The 21,884-nt window shown below is 43.4% G+C and overlaps 1 protein-coding gene across 5 annotated transcripts in view; it reads right to left on the bottom strand.

Annotated features, from left to right (window-relative positions):
- The window catches only part of LOC137315863 (centrosome and spindle pole-associated protein 1-like), a 190,192-nt gene that overhangs the window by 53,169 nt on the left and 115,139 nt on the right, over positions 1-21,884 (bottom strand). For all 5 annotated transcript variants that reach the window (XM_067980307.1, XM_067980303.1, XM_067980306.1 and 2 more), the window contains 2 exons: positions 15,425-15,537; positions 11,318-11,467 (listed from right to left, as the gene is read on the bottom strand). In XM_067980307.1, coding sequence (XP_067836408.1) covers positions 11,318-11,467; positions 15,425-15,537 — 263 coding nt within the window. The remainder of the gene's footprint in view (positions 1-11,317; positions 11,468-15,424; positions 15,538-21,884) is intronic.

Here is a 21,884-nt window from a genome sequence, read left to right as displayed (position 1 = left end):
AAGAGAGGACTGCTTAGTGTTTGTCACAACCCCTTAACATTCCCTCCTCCCAAAACAATATCTTCATTGAAGCCAACCAAACTCAATTAAATTTTGAACAAGTCAACATTTCTCGTTAGTCAAAGTAAGTTAATGCTTTTTCACAGTGGTGAATATTGTAATCGAAGTGTGGGATAGTAGTATGAGAAAATTATATATTTGCATCTAGAATCAAGCACTCCTTGGTCAAGTTTGACAGATCCAAAAGCCTTTTCATAGCCTAGTATAACTTGGCCTCAACCTCAGAAGCGCTGCCTCTACTGCAAAAGATGTCATTTCCATTTGCTGTGCTATCTTGTGGTCTTGTGATGAGTGTGCCTAATCATAGGTAATTTTTTGGTGCATATGTAACACCCAGTCCCCCAAACAAGCACAGCTTACAAGTCTTCCACACAAAATCTGAAAGTTAAAAATGATCGGTTATCATGCTGCGAAAAGCCAGTGAAGTGTGAGAGGCCAGAAGAGTGTGGAGTTCAACCTCAGTAGAAGTGATTGGGACATGAGTAATTACATTTTCATTTATACATTTAACTGTATTTTGAGTTTTAAATGATTTTCTTTAGAATGCATTAGTACTGTTTCCTAGATCCACATGTTTCTAGTCCAACAAGGAAAGAAGCATTGCTTGATTTAGTTCTGTGAAATGGAATGAGGCAAATAACTGATGTAGTATAACAACATTATTAGGTTCAATGTAAAAATAAAATAGGATAATATAGAGTCAAAGATAAGGTCACTGGACTGGACTGGACAAAGGTCAAGTTCGGCCAGCTAAAAGGCGATCTGGGCCAAATTAACTGGCCAGAAAAGTTAGCACACAGATAAACAGAGGGAAATCTTCAAAAAGGAGAAGGATAGATTAAAAGAATGTAATTCTCAGGAAAACAAAGATATTTATCGTACACAACTAAAAGAAACCGGAAGGTTGTAAAGTGCCTAAACGAAAGCTACGATACTGTTCCTCGAGTGTGAGGAGCCGTAAGCTCGAGGAACAGCACCTCATCTTTCGTTTAGGCACTTTACAACCTTCCGGACTCAACACTGATTTCAATAACTTCAGATCATAACCACTGCTCCCATTTTTTCGGTCAGCTAGTGGTGGTAATGGTTCTGCTGCTACCATTTACAGCTACTCCTGATCAATCTTTTGTTTCTTAACCTGTCCTATTACCACCCTCCTTGCCTTGCAGCATCATCCCTTTTGTCATTTAATCACTTGTGCCCTCTACCCTATCACAGACCTTCCCTTTTGTTCTTTCATCGCCTCCCTCCCTCACTTTCCCTGGCTCTGTACTGGCTTAAAAACTTTAACTCTTAACTTCTTCCAGTTCTGACAAAAGGTCTTTGACCTGAAATGGTTTCTTTCTCCACAGATGCTGCCTGACCTGCTGAGCTTCTCCAGCATTTTCTGTTTTTATTTCAGATTTCCAGCATCCGCAGTATTTTGCTTTTGATATATATTTTGTATCTGTTTTTACAGATGATGGTGGAAGTGAGAATGTAGGTGTACTACAGAAGGATATGGAACAATCGATAGACCTACTTACAGAAAACAAACTATTCCTGGGGGAAAAAAAATGATCATAAGATGGTTAAGCCACCAGGCCTTGATAATAAGCATCCTAGGTTGTTGAAAGAAGTCAGAGAGGACATAGCAAAGGTCCTGGTCAAAATTTTTAAATTTTCAAATATGCAAATTATGTCATGAGAGTTCAGAGTAGCCAATGCAGCACCATTGTTCAAGAAGCAAGAGAAAAATAAACCAGGTAACTCTAGATTAGTTAGTCTAATGTCAGTTATGGAGAAACACTTTGAACCCATAATGCTAGATAAAATTAGAAAAAAATTCATGCATTAATCAGAAACAGCCAGCACGGATTTGTTTAAGGCAAGTCGTGTTTCACCAATTTAACAGAGTTTTATTGACGAAGCTACTGACTGGATAAAGGGAACATAGCAGATGAAGTGTATGGATTTTCAGAAGGCTTTTGATTAAGGTGTCTCAGAAGAGGCTGGTTAGAAAAATTCTGGGGCAGCAAAGATAGAAAGTTGGTTGAGACAGGAAACATTGTGCCAGACTTTGCTGTAAAAATAACGGTGAGGCTAACAACGTTCACCGTTATTTATGAGCAAATTGAAAAGCAACTTCTAGCAAACACACAGGTGCACTTAAATGCAGAAGTCATGAAGTTGCTAACCTAGATACGTCATCCCTCCGTAAGCTGCGCAAAAATGGCATCTCGCCATCTGGCTCCACATTCAAATGAATTGAACAGTGTGAAGTTCCTGCACTGACGTCGTAGATACGGACTAAACTCGCCAGAAAAAGTTAAGGCTTGTCCATTCCAGTGTAAGTACCCTTTTAACATCGTGGTAAGTCTTAATTACTGTTAAACAACCTCTCGTGTACTGAAAATTAACTTTAACAAGTGTGGAGTCTCATTCCTTCAGCTTTTAATTATTGTTAGGCATTTTTTTAAAAATTAAATAAAAATGTTTTTCTTACTTTTTCTTTCTGTTTCTTAATCCAATATTTCTTATCCTCTCTTTATCCCGGTTACTGTACCTGATTTGACATTGAATTCACTATTCTAATTCACACTTCTGGGTTCAGTCTTTGCGCTGCTCATTAACAATTCTTCAATCTGATTAGTTAAGGAGACACACATTGCATGCTCAATTCACAGAGGTCCCAGATGCTCTGTAAAGGGCACCGTGCTGAATGGACCTCTACCTACAGGAATTTGCCACTCATAGCACAGTCCGGCCCATAAGATTACTTGGACTGGAGAACGGTTGGAATGTACGTAGTAGTCTCTATCATTTATACACATAATATATATATGAAAGTCCAAGTGTAGGTAGCCAACACCATATAAAAGGCCATTAGAATTTGGGTTTTATAAATAGATGGATAGAGTAGGAACATAGGAACAGGAGTAGGCCTTCATGCCCCCCGAGCCTATTGCGTCATTCAATTAGATCAAGGCTGATCTGTATCTTAACTCCATCTACCTGCCTGGGTTCCGTAACCCTTAATACCTTTGCGTAACAAAAATCTATCAATCTCAGTTTTGAAATTTACAATTAAACTAACCTCAACAACTTTTTGGCAGAGTTCCAAATTTCCATTATCCTTTGTGTGAAGAAGTGCTTCCTGACATCACCCCTGAATGGCCTAGCTCTAATTTTAAGGTTATGCCCCCTTGTCTCGACTCCCCCACCAGAGGAAATAGTTTCTCTCCACCCTATCAACTCCTTTAATCATCTTAAATACCTCAATTAGATCACCCATTAATCTTCTATACTCAAGGGAATGCATGTCTACTCTACGCAACCTGGCCTCATAATTTAACCCTTTTAGCCCCGGTATTATTCTGGTGAATCTGCTCTGCACCCCCTCCAAGGTCAATATATCCTTCCTGAGGTGCGGTGTCCAGAACTGAACGCAGTATTCTAAATGGGGTCTAACCAGAGCTTTATATAACTGTAAAATAACTTCCACCCCTTTGTATTCCAGCCCCCTTGAGATAAAGGCCGACATTCCATTAGCCTTTTTAATTATTTTTTGTACCTGTCCACTAGCTTTTAGTGATTTCTGTATTTGGACCCCTAAATCTCTCTGCTCCTCCACAGTTCATAGCTTCTCACCATTTAGAAAATACTCTGATCTATCTTTCTTAGGTCCAAATTGGATGACCTCACACTTCCCCACATTGAACTGCCACAGTTTTGCCCACTCACTTAATCTATCAATGTTGCTCTGCAACTATTTACTGTGCCACCTAACCTGGTATCGTCAACAAAATTGGATATACGGCTCTCTAGTCCCTCATCTAAGTCAGTTGGCATTTGATAAAGTACCACATAATAGACTTGTTAGAAAAATTGACACTCACAAGATTAATGGAGCAGTGGCTGCATGGATACGAAATTGGCTAAGGGACAGAAAGCAGACAGTAGTGGTGAACGGTTGTTTTTCAGACTGGAGACTGTGCAGTGGTGTCCCCCAAGGGTCAGTGTTGGGACCATTGCTCTTTTTGATATATATTAATGACCTGGACTTGGGTACACAGGGCATAATTTCAAAGTTTGTAGATGACATGAAACTTGGAAATGTAGTAAACATTCAGTAGGAAGAATGAGGAGAGGCAATATAAACTAAATGGCACAATTTTAAAGGGTGTGCAATAAAGAGAAATCTGGGAGTGTATGTACACACGTCTTTGAAGGTAGCAGGACAAGTTGAGAAGGCTTTTAAAAAGGCATATGGGGTCCTTGGCTTTATAAATAGAGGCACAGAGTACAAAAGCAAGGAAGTTATGCTAAACTTTTATAAAACACTGGTTAGGCCCCAGCTGGAGTGTTGTAGCCAATTCTGGGTACCACACTTTAGGAAGGATGTCAAGGCCTTGGAGAGGATGCAGAGGAGATTTACTAGAATGGTACCAGGGATGAAAGACTTCAGTTACGTGGAGAGACTAGAGAAACTGGGGTTCTTCTTCTTAGAGCTGAGAAGGCTAAGGGGAGATTTGATAGATGTGTTCAAAATCATGAAAGGTTTTGATAGAATAAATAAGGCAAAACTGTTTCCAGTGGCACAAGGGTCGGTAACCAGAGGACCAATTTAAGGTAACTGGCAAAAGAACCAGGTGTGACACGAGGGAAAAAAAAATTTACGCAGCGAGTTATGATGATCTGGAATGCACTTTCTGAAAGGGTGGTGGAAGCAGATTCAATAATAACTTTCAAAAGGGAATTGTATAAATACTTGAAGTGGAAAAATTTGCAGGGCTATGGAAAAATAGGGGAGTGGAACTAATTGGATAGCTCTTTCAAACAGCCGGCACAGGCACAATGGGCCGAATGGCCTCCTTCTGTGCTGTATCATTCTATGATCCATAAATATAGTGAAAAGCTAAAGCCCCACTACAGATTCCTGGGGGAACACCACTTGTCACATACTGCCAATTTGAGTACATGTCCATTATCCCTACTCTTTGCCTCCTACCACCTAACCAATTCCCTACCCATGTCAATAGGTTGCCTCCAATTCCATGTGTTCTCATTTTTGTTTACAGTCTCTGATGTGGAACCTTCTGGAAGTCCATATAAATAAAATCCATAGACACTCCCTTATCTATCACGTCAGGTACCTCCTCAAAAATCCAACTAATTTCGTTGGACATGACTTAACCTTTACAAATACGAACATACATTCAAATTAAGAACAGGAGTAGGCCATTCGGCCCCTCGAGCCTGCTCTGCTATTTGCTGAGATTATGGCTGATCTGATTGTGACCTCAACCCTACTTTCCCGTCCACCTGCTATAACCTTTGACTCCCTTGTTAATCAGGAATCTATCTAACGCAGCCTTAAAAATATTCAATCACCCCGCCTCCACCGCTCTCTGGGGAAGGGAGTTCCACAGACTCATGACCCTCAGAGAAAATATTTCTCCTCATCTCCGTCTTAAATGGGAGGTCCCTTATTTTTAAACTGTGGCCCCTAGTTCTAGTCTCTCCCACAAGGGGAAACATCCCCTCAGCATCTACCCCTTCAAGTCCCCTCAGGATCTTATATGTTTCAATAAGATCACCTCTCATTCTTCTAAACTCCAGTGTTTCAGGCCCAACTTGTCCAATCTTTCCTCATAAGATAATCCCCTCATCCCAGGAACCAGTCGAGTGAACCTTCTCTGAACCACCTCCAAAGCAATTATCTCCTTTCTTAAATAAGGAGACCAAAACTGCACACAGTATTCCAGATGTGGTCTCACCAATGCCCGGTACGGTAGCATAGTGGTTATGTTACTGGGCTAGTAATCCAGAGGCCTGGACTAAAATCCAGAGTCATGTGTTCAAATCCCGCCACGGCAGCTGGCGAATTTAAATTCAATTAATTAATTAAATTCAATTAATTAAATAAAAATCTGGAATTAAAATACTAGTATCAGTAATGATGGCCATGAAACTACCGGATTGTCGTAAAAACCCATCTGGTTCACTAATGTCCTTTAGGGAAGGAAGCCTGCCGCCCTTACCCGGTCTGGCCTATATGTGACTCCAGACCCACAGCAATGTGGTTGATTCTTAATTGCCCTCTGAAATGGCCTAGCAAGCCACTCAGTTGTAAAATCTCGCTACGAAAAGTCATAATAAGAATAAAACCGGACGGAAAGTCATAATAAGAATAAAACCGGACGGACCACCCGGCATCGGACCACTAGGCACCGGACACGACAACGGCAAAAAAACATCAAGCCCAGTCGACCCTGCAAGGTCCTCCTTACCAACATCTGGGGACTTGTGCCAAAATTGGGAGAGCTGTCCCACAGACTAGTCAAGCAACAGCCTGACATAGCCATACTTACAGAATCATATCTTTCAGCCAACATCCCAGACTCTTCCATCACCATCCCTGGGTATGTCCTGTCCCACCGGCAGGACAGACCCACCAGAGGTGGCGGTATAGTGATATACAGTCAGGAGGGAGTGGCCCTGGGAGTCCTCAACATTGACTCTGGACCCCATGAAATCTCATGGCATCAGGTCAAACATGGGCAAGGAAACCTCCTGCTGATTACTACCTACCGTCCTCCCTCAGCTGATGAATCAGTCCTCCTCCATGTTGAACACCACTTGGAGGAAGCACTGAGGGTAGCAAGGGCACAAAATGTACTCTGGGTGGGGGACTTCAATGTCCATCACCAAGAGTGGCTCGGTAGCACCACTACGGACCGAGCTGGCCGAGTCCTGAAGGACATAGCTGCTAGACTGGGCCTGCGGCAGGTGGTGAGCGAACCAACACGAGGGAAAAACTTACTTGACCTCGTCCTCACCAATCTACCTGTCGCAAATGCATCTGTCCATCACACTATTGGTAGGAGTGACCACCGCACAGTCCTCGTGGAGATGAAATCCCGTCTTCGCACTGAGGACACCATCCAACGTGTTGTGTGGCACTACCACCGTGCTAAATGGGATAGATTCAGAACAGATCTAGCAGCTCAAAACTGGGCATCCATGAGGCGCTGTGGGCCATCAGCAGCAGCAGAATTGTATTCCAGCACTATCTGTAACCTCATGGCCCGGCATATTCCTCACTCTACCATTACCAACAAGCCAGGGGATCAACCCTGGTTCAATGAGGAGTGCAGAAGAGCATGTCAGGAGCAGCACCAGGCGTACCTAAAAATGAGGTGCCAACCTGGTGAAGCTACAACTCAGGACTACATGCATGCTAAACAGCGGAAGCAACATGCTATAAACAGAGCTAAGCGATTCCACAACCAACGGATCAGATCAAAGCTCTGCAGTCCTGCCACATCCAGTCGTGAATGGTGGTGGACAATTAAACAACTAACGGGAGGAGGAGGCTCTGCAAACATCCCCATTCTCAATGATGGCGGAGTCCAGCACGTGAGTGCACAAGACAAGGCTGAAGCGTTTGCAACCATCTTCAGCCAGAAGTGCCGAGTGGATAATCCATCTCAGCCTCCTTCCGATATCCCCACCATCACGGAAGCCAGTCTTCGGCCAATTCGATTCACTCCACGTGATATCAAGAAACGGCTGAGTGCACTGGATACAGCAAAGGCTATGGGCCCCGACAACATCCCAGCTGTCGTGCTGAAGACTTGTGCTCCAGAACTAGCTGCGCCACTAGCCAAGCTGTTCCAGTACAGCTACAACACTGGCATCCACCCGACAATGTGGAAAATTGCCCAGGTATGTCCTGTCCACAAAAAGCAGGACAAATCCAATCCGGCCAATTACCGCCCCATCAGTCTACTCTCAATCATCAGCAAAGTGATGGAAGGTGTCGTCAACAGTGCTATCAAGCGGCACTTACTCACCAATAACCTGCTCACCGATGCTCAGTTTGGGTTCCGCCAGGACCACTCGGCTCCAGACCTCATTACAGCCTTGGTCCAAACATGGACAAAAGAGCTGAATTCCAGAGGTGAGGTGAGAGTGACTGCCCTTGACATCAAGGCAGCATTTGACCGAGTGTGGCACCAAGGAGCCCTAGTAAAATTGAAGTCAATGGGAATCAGGGGGAAAACTCTCCAGTGGCTGGAGTCATACCTAGCACAAAGGAAGATGGTAGTGGTTGTTGGAGGCCAAGCATCTCAGCCCCAGGGCATTGCTGCAGGAGTTCCTCAGGGCAGTGTCCTAGGCCCAACCATCTTCAGCTGCTTCGTCAATGACCTTCCCTCCATCATAAGGTCAGAAATGGGGATGTTCGCTGATGACTGCACAGTGTTCAGTTGCATTCGCAACCCCTCAGATAATAAAGCAGTCCGAGCCTGCATGCAGCAAGACCTGGACAACATCCAGGCTTGGGCTCATAAGTGGCAAGTAACATTCGCGCCAGATAAGTGCCAGGCAATGACCATCTCCAACAAGAGAGAGTCTAACCACCTCCCCTTGACATTCAACGGCATTACCATCGCCGAATCCCCCACCATCAACATCCTGGGGGTCACCATTGACCAGAAATTTAACTGGACCAGCCATATAAATACTGTGGCTACGAGAGCAGGTCAGAGGCTGGGTATTCTGCGGCGAGTGACTCACCTCCTGACTCCCCAAAGCCTTTCCACCATCTACAAGGCACAAGTCAGGAGTGTGATGGAATACTCTCCACTTGCCTGGATGAGTGCAGCTCCAACAACACTCAAGAAGCTCGACACCATCCAAGATAAAGCAGCCCGCTTGATTGGCACCCCATCCACCACCCTAAACATTCACTCCCTTCACCACCGGCACACTGTGGCTGCAGTGTGCACCATCCACAGGATGCACTGCAGCAACTCGCCAAGGCTTCTTCGACAGCACCTCCCAAACCCGTGACCTCTACCACCTAGAAGGACAAGGGCAGCAGGCGCATGGGAACAACACCACCTGCACGTTCCTCTCCAAGTCACACACCATCCCGACTTGGAAATATATCGCCGTTCCTTCATTGTCGCTGGGTCAAAATCCTGGAACTCCCTTCCTAACAGCACTGTGGGAGAACCATCACCACACGGACTGCAGCGGTTCAAGAAGGCGGCTCACCACCACCTTCTCGAGGGCAATTAGGGATGGGCAATAAATGCCGGCCTTGCCAGCGACGCCCACATCCCGTGAACGAATAAAAAAAAACTGTAGCAAAACATCTCAACTTTTATATTCCATTCCCCTTGCAATAAATGACAACATTCCATTTGCCTTCCTAATCACCTGTTGTACCTGCATACTAACATTGTGATTCATGTACCTCAGAATTCTGCAATCTCTCTCCATTTAAATAATATACTGCTTTTCTGTTCCTCCTGCCAAAGTGGACAAGTTCACATTTTCCCACATTATACTCCATCTGCCAAATTTTTGCTCACTCACTTAACCTATCTATATCCCTTTGCAGACTCCTTATGTCCTCTTCACAACTTACTTTCCTACCTACCTTTGTGTCATCAGCAAATTTAGCAACCACACATTCGGTCCCTTCATCCAAGTCATTGATAGATTGTAAATAGTTGAGGCCCAAACACTGATCCCTGTGGCACTCCACTCGTTACATCTTGACAACCTGAAAATGACCCATTTGTGCCTACTCTGTTTCCTGTTAGCTAACCAATCCTTTAACCATGGTAATATGTTACTCCCTACACCATGAGCTCTTATTTTGTGTAGTAGCCTTTGACGTGGCACCTTGTCAAAAGCCTTCTGGAAATCCAAGGACACCACATCCACAGGATCCCCTTTATCCATGTTGCTTGTTACTTCCTCAAAGAACTCTAGTAAATTAGTCAAACACGATTTCCCTTTCACAAAGCCGCGTTGGCTCTGCCTGATTGCATTGAGATTTTCTAAGTGCCCTGCTATAACCTCCTTAATAATAGATTCTAGCATTTTCCCTATGACAGATGTTAAGCTAACTGGCCTGTAGTTTCCTGCTTTCTGATTCCCTCCTTTCTTTAATAGAGGAGTTACATTTGCTATTTTCCAATCTAATGGGACCCTTCCAGAATCTAGGGAATTTTGGAAAATGAATACCAATGCATCTACTATCTCTGCAGCCACTTCTTTTAAGACCCTAGGATGAAGTCCGTCAGGGCCTGGGGACTTGTCAGCTTTTAGTTTTAATATTTTTTTCAGAACCCTTTCCCTGGAGATTGTAATTGTTTTAAGTTCCTCCCTCCCTTTCACCTCTTGATTCACAATTATTTTTGGCATGTTATTTGTATCCTCTACAGCGAAGACGGACGCAAAATATCTGTTCAATTCATCTGCCATTTCCTTGTTCCATGCTGGCTCTCTATGATCAGTTCATATTTGTCCAAATGCTCAGTCATTTTGTCCCTAATAATAGATTCTAGTACAAGAGGAAGGACATTAAAGCCATAGAGAGTGTACAGCATAGATTCAACAGGATAATGCTAGGGATTGGAAACTATTGTTGTGAGGAGACTCTTAAGATACTCGGACTATTTTCACAGGAGCAGAAATGGCCAAGAGAAAATTTAAGAGAGGTTTTTGTAATTTTGAGGTTTGATGGAGTAAATAGGAAAATATTATTGCCTTTGGTTGGGAGTCTGTGATAAAATGATCATTAAGGAAGCGAGGAGAGGAGCTAGGAGAACATGCTTTACATAAGAAGATTGTTGGAGCATGGGAATGCTTTGCCACAGATAGTGGTTGAGGCACAGACCATTCCATCTTTTAAGGGAAAATTGGATAAATGTGTGAAGTGGAGGAAGATACAGGCTTTGGGCAGAGAACAGTGCAGTGGGATTAGTTTTGGATTGCCCTAGCAAAGAACCTGCACATACAAATGGCTTCCTTTGATGCTGTACACTGCTATGATACTGAAAGAGATTTTGTTTGTCTGAGAATTTTCTTTGCTCACCACATTGAGTGCAATGACATTATAAGTGAAATTTCCCAATGGGCTTTTGCTATGAGCATCTACGGCTTGCCTTAAAATAATGCCAGTTACATCCTCGCTAGTAAAAAGAAATTGCCCCACCATAAAATTTCCCCTCATGTCTTCAGCAGGGTCCAAATGTGAGTTACTAGACCTGTAAATTTTACCATTTTCTAATTAAAAATGAATCCAATATTAATAATTAAAGCAGCCATTTTAACTAGAAGCATTCTTTCAATTTACCATATCACCCAAGATAAACAGATTGAAGAGAGTGTTCTAATTTGGATAAGTGATGGGCAACAATTAAACAGATGGAGCAAAGTCCAATCATATCTTGGTCTAAAAACAGAAGGCTACCTCCTCTTCTTTCCGCCGTTTCTTTTCTTGCTCTTCTTCAAGCTCTTTTGCAATTCGTGCCCTCTGTTCAATTAGACGTTTCTCCTCTTGTTGCTCTTCAAGTTTACATTTTTCACGTTCTTCCTCTGCCTTGCGTCGCTTCTCTTCAATCTGGAATACATTAAAAACTAATTCAAAGCTGTTCATTTGTAGCTTTTTTTTAAAAAGCAGTTTCTTACTAAAATTCCCTGTATTCCATGAGGGGAGGAAAAAATTCATCTTTAGGCATGCTGTCTCTTTAAATTTTCAAACATCAAGTTAGCTAGTCATCCCAATTTTAGTGCATCAGATTCTCATGCAGACCAGATCCTCAGTACTTTGTTTACAGAAGTATCAAATACAAATCGTTGAATTTAGCATGGATTCTAAAACATTCAGTTCTATTTTTGGCTCACAAGACTTATCAATTAATTTACACATAAACAATAACAATATGAAGCATATAAACCACAGAGAAAAAAAAATGTATTTATAGAAGTTATAAAAGTGTAAACTTTATTCCCTGAAAAATGTCTGGGAAGGACTTTAGAACATGAAGCTTTGTTCATTCCTAAAGTAGTTTCTGAATTTAACCAGATGTAAGCCAGATTCCGACAGCTGCCATGATTCGTTCATTTTGTGTGAGACCAACTACGCGGACGTCTTCCGCACACAAGATAGGTTTAAGGGCTGGCTCCTTGGAGACAAAGGATACTCCCTGCAGACATGATTCATGACACATTTGAGAAACCCCACCAACGAGGCACAGCAACGGTAGAACCAGAGCCGCATCACCACCAAGTCTGTCACTGAGCAAGCCAAATGAATGCAGAAGATGCATTTCAGGTGCTTGGATAGATCTGGGGAAGCCAGCGAGGCTGTGCAGAATAATCATCGTGTGTTGGGTCCTGCACAACATAGTTCAGCAGAGAGGGTCAAAGGTGTAGGTGGTCGAATGCGCCCATGGAGCATCCTCATCTGCTGGCAAGATTGAAGAAGAGGATGAAGAGGACGAGGAAAATGAAGATAGGGAACCAATTGTCAGAACAGCAGTGCACATAGCTGCCCGTGATCCCCTCATCTCCAACAGGTTCTCACAATGAGATACACAAATTGAAAACGTTGGACTACTCAGGCTGTCTGGAACAAGCACCATCACCAGCAGCAACTCTCCCCCACTCCATTTGCAGAAATCAGTTCTTCAACAACGTATACACCCATCGCACACGCGCCCAATGGGTGGCATCATGCCTTGGCATTCACGATGAAGCACATGAAAGGGCGAATTCACAAATGGGACTCAATAATAGGCAAGACATTACAGTGATGGTGAGAATTATTACAGTTAATGTGACAAACAAAAAAATATATAAATTAACATGACATTTCATCAAACACCCTTGTGTGTTACAAACCTTAGCCTTTCTCTCCCTACTGCTTCTACGTGGTGATCCCCTGTGGTTTCAGCAGAGGTAGTGGCAGGTTGCTCTGATCTCTGCCCTGACTGCTGAGATGCTCTTGGCCTATGACCTCTGGGTTTGGAGCCTGTGAGGGCCTCGACAAAGAATGCTCCATCGGCACTGCTCCATCTGCAGGGGCAGACTCTGCCATTGGGAGAGGAGGCAGCATTGCGGGTACTGGTTGAGGGGGGGGGGGGCGATGGGTGAGATGTGGGAGCACTTTGAGTGGAGTCCCCACTTCTATGTCCCCTTTTACCATAATCTCTCTCCCGGGCCAGCACAACATCACTCCCACCACTCTGCTGGACAGCAGGCTGGTGAACAGATGTGCCGCATTCTAAGGCCACGGCTAAAGTATCTGTCTGCCCGTTTAAGGCTGCAGACATGATGGCATCCAGAGTCCGCACAGCCGTGGTCATGGCTCGCATGGACTCATTAGAGAGCCATGCTTGAAGCTCAATGGAGGACAGCATTCTCTCCATTGCAGACATTCCCCACCAGCGGTGGAGTCGGACTCCTCCATCCACTTCGCCATTGTGGAGAGTGCGCGTTTTCCAGTACCTCGCAAAGGTGCAGCTATACTTCTATCATTCTCAATCTCAACGATGGTCCCCAGGGTTCAGCATCTGTGTCCAGCTAAGCAGAGCTTGGAGAGGAGTGTGTCCGCCCGCACAGACTCTCCACAGCTGCCCCTGTCACCAGTGTCTGCTCGTACACACTTGTGAGTGGTGAATCACCAGGTGACAACCCAACTATCTGGTTAACAGGACCCACCGACGTGCCAGTATCTGCGCTGGTGCATGGCTGTATGTCATGTGATGGTGCACCCTCAGAAGGATTGAGCTCCTCTGAGGAACCGCCTTCTTCCACTGCAGCTAAACCTTGTTGAATCCGTGAAGGCCCTGGAAGACAACATAAACCAATATTAATCATTCAGCAGAAAAGTGACAATCTTTCCAATGACCATACTGAGGTGTGGAACAGGTCAATTATTGATAAAATCAATTCATCATATATGTGAAGGATATTAAGGTTCTGTCACCATCCATCCGCAGGAAGACAGTCTCTCCATCTCTGGCGGATAGGCATGCATGATGTCCACGGCCTCCTCCTCTGCACGTCAACTGGACTATTTGTGGTGGTCCGCCTCCAGTTCTACTCCTCTCCCTGGCATTTTGTGCTCTCTTCTCCTACAAGGGGAGAAAGAACAGACCTGTGAGTGACTGAAGGGGACGACTTCACCCGATGGAAGCATTGCTTTGGGTGAGGCTGACAATGAAACAGATGCATCCGAGGGTGACTATCAGACAGTTGCATCACATTGCATCAGGATTGGAGTGAGTGGCAGTGATGGGTGCACAAATGGAGAGGTAAGAAAGTGCACTGAAAGTGAAGGTTAGTTGATGCTGAAACTTAAGTGAGTGTGAGGAGTAGGCTTGCCAACACAGAGTGAGAGCAGGGTGAGGGGTGTGCAAGTCACAGGATGTGGGTGAATCAGCAAATGTACTCAATTTTCCTGACCTGGTTAGGTCATTAAACTGCTTCCTGCATCGAACTCATGACCTGGACACTGTGCTCCTGCTGCTCAGCTCTTCTGCCACCTCCAGCCATGCCTTCTTAGTGACAGAAACACGTCTCTTCCTCCTGTCAAAGGGTACAGCACGTCCTTCCTGCTTTGCACATCAGACAGTAGCAACTCAAGGGAAGCGTCGCTGAACCTGGGTGCTGCCTTTGCTCTATGCCCTTCCATCTCGATGTTTCCTCCTTTCTCCTTCAAAATCCATTTTTGCATTGGCCCTTTAAATACTCCAGTTCACAGCACGTCATGCGGGTGCACAGTATGCCGCTGCGCAGCTTGGAAACGCAAAACCCGGAACTAAAATTAAGTGCCTTCAATTGAGTTGCGATTGCTCAATCCGACGCACTAAAATTATTTCCGGATTTCCCACACAATTATTTACTCATCCATTGAGTTCCCGCCGCCATGCTAAAATTATGCCTTTGATCACTGTCCAGTGATCCATGTGTAAGTGTGAGCATGTGGATCTCAAACAAGATCATGGTTGAATTGTATGCCAAAACTCACTCTCAACATTCAGATTGGAACAAAAACTGCTTGAGCGAAATATCAGAGGGCAACTGGCATCCATTGATTTGTAACCCAGGAAGGAGTCAATGCCTTCAGGAATAAATGTAAAGAATCTTACAACACCAGGTTATAGTCCAACAGTTTTATTTGAAAATCACAAGCTTTCGGAGATTATCTCCTTCGTCAGGTGAGTCAAATAAAACTGTTGGACTATAACCTGGTGTTGTAAGATTCTTTACATTTGTCAACCCCAGTCCATCACCAGCATCTCCACATCACCACTTCAGGAATAAAGAGGAGGGAAGAAAATTGGTAAGAAGAAACACAAAGAAAGATGATCCTGAAGCTTCTATTCTACTCCATATCAAAGATACCTTCTCATGGCTTAGTACAGTGTGTAATTGTGTCAGAAGATATCCTTGACTATTTGTCCATTCTTCCAGATAAAGCAGAACAACTATAATTTGAAGGGTGGAGAAGCAGAAAACAATAAAGGAGTTCAACAGGAATTAAAAAGAGAATTTCTTCAACTGTATTTACTTGTAAGCGTAGATATTCTTTGTACTTTTGTTGCTCAGGAACTTTATTTTCAGATTGCCCTTCATTGAAAGGATTTCCATGGGAAAGCTGTGATACATTTGGAAATGTAAACCCTACAAAAAGAAAAAAGAAAAAATATGAAATGGATAAATTTGACCCACCTTCAAAATATCTAGAAACAGAATAAATTAAACAAATAGTTTGAATGGGTTAAATCTGTTCAAGGGATTTGAACAAAATCAAGTCATGAGCCGAATTTGGGAAGTTTGCAATCATCTGAAACCAAAGAGCAGTTTGTACCTTTGAACACTGTCACAGCCATACTTTATCTTAGTATAGTATTTTCGTCCATTTCTGGACTGGGCTAATCAACTTTCTCCATGGTAGAAAATATTCTGGAGAGAGGACAGTGTTTGGTGTCAGTCACCATCTGGACAGTGTTGTAAAGACACCACTCAACAGTCTCCTTGCCAGCCCCATGTTACATAGAGTCATAGACAGGTTACAGCACGGAAGGTGGCCATTCGGCCCATCGAGTCCACACTGGCTCTATGCAAGAGCAGTCCAGCTAGTCTCACTCCCCCGCCTATCCCCGTAGCCCTGCAAATTTTTTTACTTTCAAGGGCTTATACAGTTCCCTTTTGAAGGCCATGATTGAATCTGCCTCCACCGCCCCCTCAGGCAGTGCATTCCAGATCCTAACCACTCTCTGTGTAAAGAGTTTTTCCTCATGTCACCTTTGGTTCCTTTACCAATCATCTTAAATCTATATCCTCTGGTTCTTGACCCTTCTGCCAATGGGAACATCTACTCTCTATCTACTCTGTCTAGACCCTTCATGATTTTGAATACCTCTATCAAATTTCCTTGCAACTGTCTCTGTTCCAAGGAGAACAACCCCAGCTTCTCCAGTCTATCCACGTAACTAAAGTCCCTCATCCCTGGAATCATTCTAGTAAATCTCTTCAGCACCCGCTCGAAGGAGTTCACATCTTTCCTAACGTGTGGTGCCCAGAACTGGACACAATACTCCAATTGTGGCCGAACCAGTGTTTTATAAAGGTTCATCATTTTTGGGTTTTGACTCCAGATATATTTCTTGAGTCTGTCCATGACCACTCCCATAGGCCCTTGCTCCTTATGACCCAGCATGTGCCTTAACCTGCCTAATAGCTAGACAATTTGTAGCAAGCTCGGGTGTGCCAATCAGATTTATTAATCAGTAGATGGTTAAGTGAATAGCATGATGCACTGTAGATTTACAGTCGTTACAGGCTTCACTATTCTCCATCAATGTTAGAAAATAACAAAAAGTTGTGTCGGCTGCAGTAAACTTCACCTGGCACAAGGTCACAGAATATTAAACGAACATGGTGGTTCGATGCTGACCCTCCATGCAGTCTGACTGGCCTGGCTGTATCTCTCATGTTAATAGCTTCAAGCATGCCATTCAATTGCAACAAGATAGGCTCAAATTTAATTTCAAAATTTGAACTGGACAAAGAAACACAGAACTTGCATTTATACAGCCCCGTAATATGTTTCAAAGCATTTCACATTCAATTATTTTTTGAAGTGTAGTTATGTAGAAAGAAGAAATAATTTGCATTTAGGCATTTATCCTTCAGTACTGGACTTCTGACAATTCTCCTTCAATGCTGTGCTGCAATGTCAGCCTAGGTTAAGTGCTAAAGGCCTTAAAACAAAAGTTTCCTGACTTAGAATCAAGGATATTACGAATTGAGCAAAGCCACGTAAGTAAATTTAAATATGTTTCTCAAACTCAAGTACAGCCGTCAATCAAACATAAAAGTATCATAGTAGGTACAGTGCAGAAGGAGGCCATTCGGCCCATCGTGCCAGTGTCGGCTCTTTGAAAGAGCTATCCAATTAGTCCCATTCCCCTGCTCTTTCCCCATAGCCCTGTAAATTTTTCCCTTCAAGTATTTATCCAATTCCCTTTTGAACATTCCTACTGAATCAGCTTCGACCACCCTTTCGGGCAGTGCGTTTCAGATCATAACAACTCGCTGCGTAAAAAAATGTTTTCTCACGTCGCCTCTGGTTCTTTAGCCAATCACCTTAAATCTGTGTCCTCTGGTTTCTCCTTATTTACTCTATCAAAACCATTCATGATTTTGAACACCTCTAACAAATCTCCTCTTAACCTTCTCTGCTCTAAGGAGAACAACCCACATAACTGAAGTCCCTTATTCCTGGTACCATTCTATTAAATCTCTTCTGCACCCTCCCAAAGGTCTTGACATCCTTCCTAAAGTGTGATGCCCAGAATTGAACACAATACTCCAGGTGAGACCTAGCCAGTGTTTTATAAAAGGTATATAAAGCATAACTTCCTTGCTTTTGTACTCTATGCCTCTATTAATAAAAGCAAGGATCCCGGATGCTTTTGTTTTTAAAAACAGCCTTCTCAACTTGTCCTGCCACCTTCAAAGATTTGTGTACATACATCCCCAGGTCTCTCTGTTCCTACACTCCCTTTAAAATTGTTCCATTTAGTTTATATTGCCTCTCCTAATTTTTCCTAACAAAATGTATCGCCTCACACTTCTCTGCATTAAATTACATCTGGCATGTGTCTGCCCATTTCACCAGTCTGTCCATATCCTCTTGAAGTCTGTTACTATCCTCCACATTGTTCACTACATTTCCGAGTTTCAGGTTATCTGCAGACTTTGAAATTATGCCCTGTATACCCAATTCCAGGTCATTAATATACATCGAAAAGAGTAGTGGTCCTAATACCGATCCCTGGGGAACACCACTGAAACAAGTCCGAGAAACAAGTGTTCCCCACTACACTCTGCTTTCTGTGCCTTAGCCAATTTTATATCCACGCTGCCACTGTCCCTTTAATCCCATGAGCTTTAATTTTGCTAACAAGTCTATTATGTAGTACTTTATAAAATGCCTTTTGAAAGTCTATATGTACAACATCAACCGCACTACCCTCATCAACCCTCTCCGTTATTTAATCAAAGAACTCAACCAATTTAGTCAAACACGATTTTCCTTAACAAATCCATGCTGACTTTCATTTATTAGCCTATACTTTTCAACGTGCCAATTAATTTTGTCCCAGACTATTGTCTCTAAAAATTTCTCTACCGATGTTAGGCTGACTGGCCTGTACTTCATCCCTCTCCCCTTTTTTGAGCAGGGGTGTATCATTTACAATCCTCTCGTCATTGGAAGATGAGGCAGAGCCTCTGCAATTTCCATCCTTACTTCACTCAGTAACCTAGGATGCATCCCATCTGGACAGGGTGACTTTTCTACTTTTGAGTACTGCCAACCTTTTAAGTACCTCCTCGCTATCTCTTTTTATGCTATCCAATATCGTTACATCCCTCTCCTTTACTGTTACATTGGCAGCATCCTCTTCTCTAGTGAAGGCCGATGCAAAGTATTCATTTAGTACCTCAGCCAAACCTTCTGCCTCCACAAGATCATCTCCTTTTTGGTCCCTGATCTGCCCCACCCTTCCTTTGACTGCCATTTATATGTTTATAGAAGACTTCTGGGTTCCCTTTTACGTTAGCTGCTAATCTATTCTCATACTCTCTCTTTGCATCTCTTATTTCATTTTTTAAGATCTCCTCTGTACTTTCTTTATTCAGCCTGGTTCGCTACTATATTATGAACCTTATATTTGTCATAAGCCTCCTTTTCCTGTTTCATTTTAATCTCTATATCTCTAGTCATCCAGGGAGCTCTAGCTTTGGATGCCCTTCCTTTCCCGCTTTTGGGAATGTGTCTACTGTGTACCCGAATAATCTCCCCCTTGAAGGCCTCTCATTGTTCAATTACTGTTTTGTCTACCAATTTTTGATTCCAATCCATCGAGGCAAGATCCCTTTTTAACTCACTGAAATTAGCCCTTCTCCAGTTAAGTATTTTTACGCTTGATTGTTCCTTGTCCTTTTCCATAACTAATCTAAACCTAATCATATTATGATCACTGTTTCCTAAATGCTCCCCCAGCCCCACTTCATTCTCCAGAACTAGGTCCAGCACTGCTTGCTTCCTCGTTGGGCTGGAAACGTACTGATCAAGAAAGTTCTCTTGTACACATTTCAGGAATTCCTCACCCCCCTTGTTTCTCCTAGTTCTCTGTGCACTTTGTTTCTCCTCTCTAATGTTTCATCCTGGTGCCCATCCCCCTGCCAAATTAGTTTAAACCCACTCCCACAGCACTAGTTAGCCTCCCCGTGAGGACATTGGTCCCAGCTCTATTGAGGTGCAACCCGTTCAACTTGAACAGAGCCCGCCTGCCCCAGAACTAGTCTTAATGCCCCAGGAATCTGAAGCCCTCCTTCCTGCACCATTGCTCCACCCACACATGAACCTGTCCTATCCTACTATTCCTATACTCACTAGCGTATGGCACTGGGAGTAATCCAGAGATTATTACCTTTGAGGTCCTGCTTTTTAGACTTTCTCCCTAGCTCCTGAAACTCTGGCTCAGCACCTCAACCGTTTTCCTTTCTACATCATTGGTTCCCACATGGACCACAACTTTTGGCTGTTCCCTTCCCCCCTCAAAATGTTCTGCACCCTCTTAGTAATGTCCTTCACCCTGGCACCAGGGAGGCAACGCACCATGCGGGGCTCAGGTCAGCAGTTGCAGAAATGCCTGTCTATCCCCCTAACTATTGAATACCCTATCACCACAGCATTCCTACACTTTGTTGTGTGCCCCGTGCAGTCCTATGCCCCACGGTGTCACCCTCCAGACTCCATTCCTTCGAGGTGTGTCACCCTCAATACTGAAAACCGTTAGTCAGCAACATGAAAAAAACTAACAGGATGATTACATTTGAATTGAACGGTTTGACCGCTCCCTTAGATACCCATCTCATGTCGTCTGTTCTGAGGCGACTCTGCATCTAAAAAAGCTGAACCATTTTCTACTTGCGAAACCCATATGTACCATGGCAAAAAGAAAAAGGTCCGTAAAATAATGCATCAAAGACAAAATACTTCATTTTTAAATCACAGAAACATCCCATGCAGTGTACATTTAACATGGCACTGAATTTCTGAAGTGCTGTGCAGGCAGTCCAAATACATTATGGGGATATTCCCTAATTTTAACAAAAATTGGGGCCTTAACGAGCTCCAAGTGTCACAGGTGCTTCCAGGTCACAATGGGCACTTAGAAGTCTTGGGCCTCTGTGGGGAGCCAGTGCCCAATATGCAGAACTACAGAAACCGAAGACTATTACCAGCCTCATACTTCCAATAATCAGAAAAATTTGACAGAAAGAAAATTACATGAAGTATGATTTAAGATACAATCTCATGTTCTCCCCAATTTCCTATGGTTTAAACATTCCTTTATGTTTAATTAATAAGGAATGTTAAGGATTTTTGTCAAAGATGAGATGCAACTTAGCAATTTTCCAGAGACAACTGAAATTTAGTAACAACCACATCGTGATTTTCTTTTTATTAATTCTTGGGATGTGGGCATCTCCGACAAAGCTGGCATTTTTTGCCCATCATTTTTGTCCTAGAAATGGTGGTGGACTGCCAGTGAACTGTTGGATTCTATGTGATGAAGGTGCTCCCACGATACTGTTAGGTAGGGGGTTCCAGGATTTTTACCTCACAACGATGAAGGAATGCCAACATATAGAATCATAGAAGTTTACAACATGGAAACAGGCCCTTTGGCCCAACATGTCCATGTCGCCCAGTTTATACCACTAAGCTAGTCCCAATTGCCTGCACTTGGCCCATATCCCTCTATACCCATCTTACCCATGTAACTGTCCAAATGCTTTTTAAAAGACAAAATTGTACCCGCCTCTACTACTGCCTCTGGCAGCTCGTTCCAGACACTCACCACCCTTTGAGTGAAAAAATTGCCCCTCTGGACCCTTTTGTATCTCTCCCCTCTCACCTTAAATCTATGCCCCCTCGTTATAGACTCCCCTACCTTTGGGAAAAGATTTTGACTATCTACCTTATCTATGCCCCTCATTATTTTATAGACTTCTATAAGATCACCCCTAAACCTCCTACTCTCCAGGGAAAAAAGTCTCAGTCTATCCAACCTCTCCCTATAAGTCAAACCATCAAGTCCCGGTAGCATCCTAGTAAATCTTTTCTGCACTCTTTCTAGTTTAATAATATCCTTTCTATAATAGGGTGACCAGAACTGTCCACAGTATTCCAAGTGTGCCCTTACTAATGTCTTGTACAACTTCAACAAGACATCCCAACTCCTGCATTCAATGTTCTGACCAAGAAACCAAGCATGCCGAATGCCTTCTTCACCACCCTATCCACCTGAGACACCACTTTCAAGGAGCTATGAACGTGTACTCCTAAATCTCTTTGTTCTATAATTCTCCCCAATGCCCTACCATTAACGGAGTAGGTCCTGGCCCGATTCGATCTACCAAAATGCATCTCCTCACATTTATCTAAA

Source organism: Heptranchias perlo, chromosome 3 (genome assembly GCF_035084215.1).
Source record: "Heptranchias perlo isolate sHepPer1 chromosome 3, sHepPer1.hap1, whole genome shotgun sequence".
Classification (NCBI taxonomy): domain Eukaryota; kingdom Metazoa; phylum Chordata; class Chondrichthyes; order Hexanchiformes; family Hexanchidae; genus Heptranchias; species Heptranchias perlo.
Note: the sequence above shows the minus strand (reverse complement) of the source record. Positions and strands in the feature narration are given on the sequence as shown.